Here is a 6,768-nt window from a genome sequence, read left to right as displayed (position 1 = left end):
CAGAGTTCACACATCAGCTGTGATGTTCAAGCTGAACTGGATCAAACATGTCATCAGACACAAACATAGATGATGGTGTTTAATCCCAAAGCTTATTGAAACAAACTGGAGGACAGAATTCTTCCTTAAATGTGATTTTGATCAACAAAATTCACTGATCTCATTTTCACACACAGGCTTTATCATGGTGGCTTCTTCTCTACTAACATAAATCTTTGATCTGGACAAACAAATATATGAAATGCAAAAATAAATCAATGTTTTCTGAGGATCCAGAATAATTGAATGATGTATCCCAGCGAGTGACTGGAAAAGTTCATCTTCTTCCATATCCTGAGTTTGTGAGGAGCTGTGATGTTCCAGTATCTGTGAGAGAAAACAGTTTTTAATGACGCACAAATGGACCAAATATACAGACACCACTGAATAAACATGTTCTCATAAATGCCATTAATATACTGGATCAACAGTTAATAACACATTTCTGAGGTTTATGATTCATTGTCCTCCTCACTGTCACTTCTATTGGAACAGTCACTGTTTAATATTAATGGCTCGTTGATCTGGACTTACAATAAGAAGTATTTAGTCACCAACAAGGTCGAAGTTTACTTCACAGTAATTGATGGAATATATCCAACAAACTGATTTATTCAAGTATAAAATGATCTGGATGAATCTTGGACCTTCTGTAAAACAGTTAGAGAAACAATTTCACATCTTTTTAACGACTGTATTTATCTTCATCCCCAAAAGTTATTCTGTTCATCTGGACGCTGCACTGTACAGCAGACACTACGATGTTAAGTTTGTGTTTGGGATGAACCAATTTGTGTCTGAGTGTGTTGCTGGGTCTCCACCAGTTACTCTGAGAACTGAAGAAGCTTCTCTGATGAAACGTCTTCAAGAAACTCAAAGAAGTCCAGACACTTTTCTTTCCAAGCTCCTCAGACTACTGACGCTTGTTTCTCTCTTTTTAAAAATGAAATTTAAAGTGAATTTTGAATCAAATGTTTCTTTTCTTTCTCCCTCAGAGTGCAGACATGTCTGCTGCCAACAATCTGCGATCTGAAGATCAGTTTCTGTGCTCCATCTGTCTGGATGTGTTCACTGATCCAGTCTCTACACCATGTGGACACAACTTCTGCAAAACCTGCATCAGTCAGCACTGGGACCTGAATCAGAGCTGTCAGTGTCCCATGTGTAAAGAGACTTTCTACACTAGACCTAAGCTGAGGGTCAACACCTTCATCTCTGAGATGGTTGCTCAGTTCAGACGTGAAGCTCAGCAGAAAGCCAGCAGCAGCAGCTCAGAGCAACAAGCTGCCAAACCAGGAGAAGTTCCCTGTGACGTCTGCACTGGAACCAGACTGAAGGCCCTGAAGTCCTGCCTGGTGTGTCAGACCTCCTACTGTCAGACTCACCTGGAGCCACATCTGACAGTGAAACGTCTGAAAAGACATCAGCTGATTGATGCTGTGGAGAACCTGGAAAGCAGGATGTGCACGAAGCACGATAAACTTCTGGAGCTGTTCTGTAAGACCGACCAGACGTGTGTCTGCATGCTCTGCCCTGTTTTAGACCACAAGAACCACGAGTTTGTTCCTCTGAGAGAAGAATATGAAGGAAAGAAGGCAGAGCTGGAGAAGACAGAGGCTGAGATTCAGCAGATGATCCAGAAGAGACGACTGAAGATTCAGGAGATCACAGAGTCGGTGAAGATGAGTAAAGATGCTGCAGACAGACAGAAAGCAGAAGGTGTTCAGGTCTTCACTGCTCTGATGGAGTCTGTTGAGAGACGCCTGAAGGAGCTCATGAAGGAGATCGAAGACAAACAGGAAACTACAGAGAAACAGGCTGAAGGTCTCATCAAAGATCTGGAACAGGAAATCTCTGAGCTGATGGAGAGAAGCTCTGAGGTGGAGCAGCTCTCACGCTCTGAAGACCACCTCCACCTCCTCCAAAGCTTCTCCTCCCTGAAAGCTGCTCTACCCACCAAGGACTGGACAGAGGTCAGAGTTCATCCACCATCATATGAGGGGACTGTGGGGAGAGCTGTGGCTCAGCTGGAGGAGACAGTCTGGAAACCCACAAAGAAGAAGCTGTTTGAGGCTGAGCTGAAGAGGGTGCAGCAGCATGAGGTGGATGTAACTCTGGATCCTGATACAGCAAATCCTTATCTCATCCTGTCTAATGACAGAAAACAAGTGTATCATAGTTATGTGTGGAAGAATCGTCCAGACAACCCAGAGAGATTTTCTTACTATGGTATGGTTTTAGGAGAGCAGAGTTTCTCTTCAGGCAGATTTTACTTTGAGGTTCAGGTTAAAGGAAAGACTGAGTGGGCATTAGGAGTGGCCACAGAGTCGATCAACAGGAAGGGAAAAGTCACACTGAGTCCTCGGAATGGTTTCTGGACTGTGTGGCTGAGAAATGGAAATAAGCATGAAGCTAATGCTTCACCTCCAGTCCGTCTCTGTCTTCATCCTCGTCCTGAGAAGGTGGGGGTGTTTGTGGATTATGAGGAGGGTCTGGTCTCCTTTTATGATGTAGGTGCTGCAGCTCTGATCTACTCCTTTACTGGCTGCTCCTTCACTCACAAACTCCACCCATACTTCTGTCCCTATATGAATCAAGGTGGTAAAAACTCTGCACCTCTGATCATCTGTCCTGTCAATCAAACTGAGTCGATCAACGACTGATTTTATTTGATGAATGATTGATTTCTCTTGAAGGGAACAAATGAACATATTGAGTGTAAATCCTCTACAGTCTCCATGTTTCTATAGAATCTGATCATCTGGGATCCGTTCTTCGTACCTCATCCAAGATCAAATCATCGCGCTAACTTTGAGCTCGCTTTTCCTGTTCTCCGAACACACCTGTTGTTGACGATTAGTATAGCTGGATGAGGTAATGTGAGATCACTGGGTGGCTGAAAAGGGGCTACGCATTGATAGCAGAAACATTGATCGGCAACCCTTTGATTGGTCGGCGAAAATGTCGAAGGAGCGCGCTCAGTATTTTTCGGCAGCAGAGCAAGAACTCTTGATTGAGGGATTTCAGGAGTTTCAGAGTTTAATCAAAACGCAGGGGAACACTGCAAAGGCTGCAAAAGCAAGGAGAGAGGGCGGGCAGAAGGTTGCTGACAAATTAAATTCGTAAGTGATCCATGATATTACATTAGGGATGCAACGATACCAATTTTTTCAAACCGATGCGATACCGATACTTGGATATTAGTACTTGCCGATACCGAGTACAAAAACCGATACTTCTACCACACACAAGTTAAACTTAACCAGTAGTAAAGAAACGACCCCAGACAACTCTTGAACACAAACAAAACGTTTACTGAACGTAAGGGCAGAGACAAATACTGTACAACACATCCCTTTTTTAAACTCAAATGATATTCCAATTCCTTAACAAAATGAAATACACTGTATAAATGAAATAATTCCCTTTCAAATTATATTAATCAACCCAACTTATGTTATCACCTTTGGTAAGTGACTCACTAATATACACTCCAAAACACATTATATAAATCCACTAAACATACAATATTCACACATGGGCTCCACACACTTGTTGCAGGCCTGTTTGCTGCTCACGCCGGACGATGGAGAAAAATCCTCTTCTCCCCAGTAAGAGCACAAAAGTCTGACTTACAGTTCCGTTGCTCGGTAGGTCGCCGTTCACCAGTCCCACAATAAATCCACTCCCTGCGGACCCGATGCTGTCTCTGCTACAGCGCGTTAGCCCGTCACTGTCCAGCTCTCCGACAGTCCATAGCGGCTGCCTCCGTGGCACAGCCAAGCAGTCCGGGCTAGCCTTTAGCCTCGGCGGTCGTAGCTGGAAACACAGTTTTCCATGGTGGTGTGACCGTTGAAACAAAAAGTCACTTCACCCACACTCTGTTGCGAAGCTCCCACACGGTTAGCTTTGTAGTCACACACTCTTTTGTGCTGGTTAACCTCAGTAAAACTAGCCGAGTCTCTCACTTTGGTTCAGCTAACTTCGTGCATCATTCCATGCAGTGAACTGTGAACACGTTATGTTACCGTGGCGTTCAAGTCCATGGGAATTATGAGTATCTACTCCCAAATTCCCATCCGGGCTAAATTAGTATCGGTTCATGGTATCGGTTAACTTTTACGAGTACGAGTACGCACACATTTTACAGTATCGGCCCCGATACCCGATACCAGTATCGGTATCGGTGCATCCCTATATTACATTATATCATGTGATATTATATTATTCCACATTATATTATATTACATCATATCCTCTTCCACATTAGAGCCACAACAGGACACACTAGAACATGGGAACAAGTAAAAGTGAAATATAAGAATATTCTACAGAATGGTAATATTTATCACTTATATTGCTTTTAGTCTCTTGAAAAGAGACCCTGAAATAATCTGTTTGTTTGTTTATAACAGCAACCAAGAAAAGGGCAGAGCAAATAAAGACAGGTGGTGGTCCTGCACCCCCTCATCACACCCCTTTTTGTACTGTGACATTTATTGACATCATGGGTTTTTTTGTGTGTAGTTTTACATAACACTCCATCACTTTTACCTGTTCCCATGCAAGGGGTGACTGAAGCATGCACAGTAAGTTGGGAAATATATATATATATATATATAGAGAGAGAGAGAGAGAGAGAGAGAGAGAGAGAGAGAGGAAGAAAGAAAGAAAATAATACCCTCACGGGAGAATCGATATCTCTCTATAAGCACACCGTCGCGCTGAGCTAAAGGATCCCGTCTATCCCGCAATATACGCTGAATTCTGTAAAGCCTCCTTATCAATCTTGCACCTTCCGCAATGGGTTGCTCGCGTACAAACGTACAAATCCACCTTCGCTTTTATAGCCGTGGTCTCTCATCTTGATTGCATGTAGTAATTTACTATTACTACTCTAAAATATGAATTACATCTGGAATGATCAAATACATGTAATAGAATGATTAATAATACATTTCCCTTTTTTTCTGAAATGACCTGTATGTATCTGTATGAAATCAATAAAAGAATCAAATACTGCATTATCTTTAGTTACATTGATAATATTTATTTATGGTAAAACAGTGGCGAAATATCGCTATTCCTTTCGTATAACTGCAGCGGACATACCTGAGTGGCCGCGATCTAATCCTGTTTACATAAAGTAAGCCTGCTCCCGAGCAGGTTTACGCTTACGGATCTGTTGCTATGACAGCAAGTCCCGGATGAGCTTCGTAGAACCGAATGATACAAGATCATGCGAAATCGCGAAAAATCTAATCCAGCTAACTTACTTAGCGAGGTACAAAGAACTGACCCCAGGACTCTGATTCAAACTTTGATTCTCATGGAGTTTGATTTGAACAGAAGAAAAGTTGAATCAGGAAATGTTCCCACTGATGGAGACTCGAGCTGAAGAGCAAATATCAGAGAAGAAATGTCCAAAAGCTTCATTTACAATAAAGTTTGTTCAATGCTTTGAGTGAATCCAGACTCATGTGTGGCTGTTATACGGAGCATCAGAGTCCAGCTGAGTTATGTTGGATACAAACTGCTTATTTTGGCTCTGTGAGGATTTTTGTTCACTGAAAACTGATGAGACGGATAATATTCAAAGAACTCTGTAGAGATTCATGCATCCATGTTCTCCACCTGCAGGTGTGGAGGAGAAAGGTGGAGCACAGACTGCTGCATCCTTCCAGTCACATCATTTTGATGATTATATTTCCATGTTGTGATGATTTGGGTTAAAGACAAACAGAGTTGAACGGCTGCAGTCACAGCATGAAGAAGATGCTGAAGCTGAGCTGTCAGTGAACATGTTTCACTGTGATTTGATTTGAAGAATATAAAGTGTGTGTGGCTGCTAACAGCTGCAGTCTCTGTTAGTCTGCATGTTCAACACACACACAACTTTCCCCCTGAGGCAACGATCCAGCAACAACACAAAGAACAGCTGCAGACACACACACACACACACACACACACACACACACACTGAAATGAAGAAAGATCTACTGACAACTAAAGACCTCAGTCTGACCCTGAAAGACCTCCACCTCACTGACAGTGGAGTCTACACCTGCACCGTCTACAACAAGGATGGACACATGCTGCTACTGAAATCAGTGACTCTCAGTGTCAGAGGTGAGTGTAACATCTGTTTGTCCACAGTCACTGAAAATGTGAGTGAGAAATCCTTAATCATTCTGTCACCATCTTACAATGCTGTGATTGCAGCCATTCCCCAACTCTCTGTGAATGGTACTCATGGCCATTGATCAGTGTTCTTTGATCAGTGGGTTTTGGTCAGTGATTGTTGATCAATGGTCATGAGAATTTGCATAATTATGATTAAGGAACTGACCTCACAGCCCATTGTTCCTTCAGTGGGCTGGTTTCAGTCATTATGCAAATGTACTGTTTATGAGATTGAAACCTGCAGTCAGCTGAGACTGAAGAAGTCACTTGGATGAGTGACGAAACGTTTCTCTCACAAAACGCTACGTCCAGATGAACAGATTCAACTTTTGGAGATTTACTTACCTGGATGATTGAGAATGCATCAAGACGGAAACAAATACGGTAATTTCAAATGACACCTGGTATCAGCAGTGTGCCTTTCAGTGGAGAATTTCTAGTTCTAATAGATGGAGATGTTTTGGTTGGAAGAGTCTCTGTAGGTTTTTTATTACACCTGCACAAAGTAAACATTATTCTAATCACTCCAGCTGCTGGAGAAACTGA

At 42.5% G+C, this 6,768-nt stretch overlaps 1 protein-coding gene across 1 annotated transcript; it reads left to right on the top strand.

Annotated features, from left to right (window-relative positions):
• Positions 1-1,038: 1,038 nt before the first annotated feature.
• LOC134624370 (E3 ubiquitin-protein ligase TRIM21-like) lies at positions 1,039-2,706 on the top strand. Its single transcript, XM_063469352.1, has one exon. It carries the CDS (start codon positions 1,044-1,046, stop codon positions 2,700-2,702), a length of 1,659 nt encoding a protein of 552 aa, XP_063325422.1. The 5' UTR covers positions 1,039-1,043; the 3' UTR covers positions 2,703-2,706.
• The last annotated feature ends 4,062 nt before the right edge of the window (positions 2,707-6,768 follow it).

This window comes from Pelmatolapia mariae, linkage group LG3_W (genome assembly GCF_036321145.2).
Source record: "Pelmatolapia mariae isolate MD_Pm_ZW linkage group LG3_W, Pm_UMD_F_2, whole genome shotgun sequence".
Taxonomy (NCBI): domain Eukaryota; kingdom Metazoa; phylum Chordata; class Actinopteri; order Cichliformes; family Cichlidae; genus Pelmatolapia; species Pelmatolapia mariae.
The sequence above is the reverse complement of the archived record's forward strand: the minus strand, read 5'-3'. Positions and strand labels throughout refer to the sequence as shown.

What these genes read in the sequence shown, in the direction of transcription:
- LOC134624370 (XM_063469352.1), top strand. Translation starts at nt 1,044, where the DNA reads ATGTCTGCTGCCAACAATCTGCGATCTGAAGATCAGTTTCTGTGCTCC.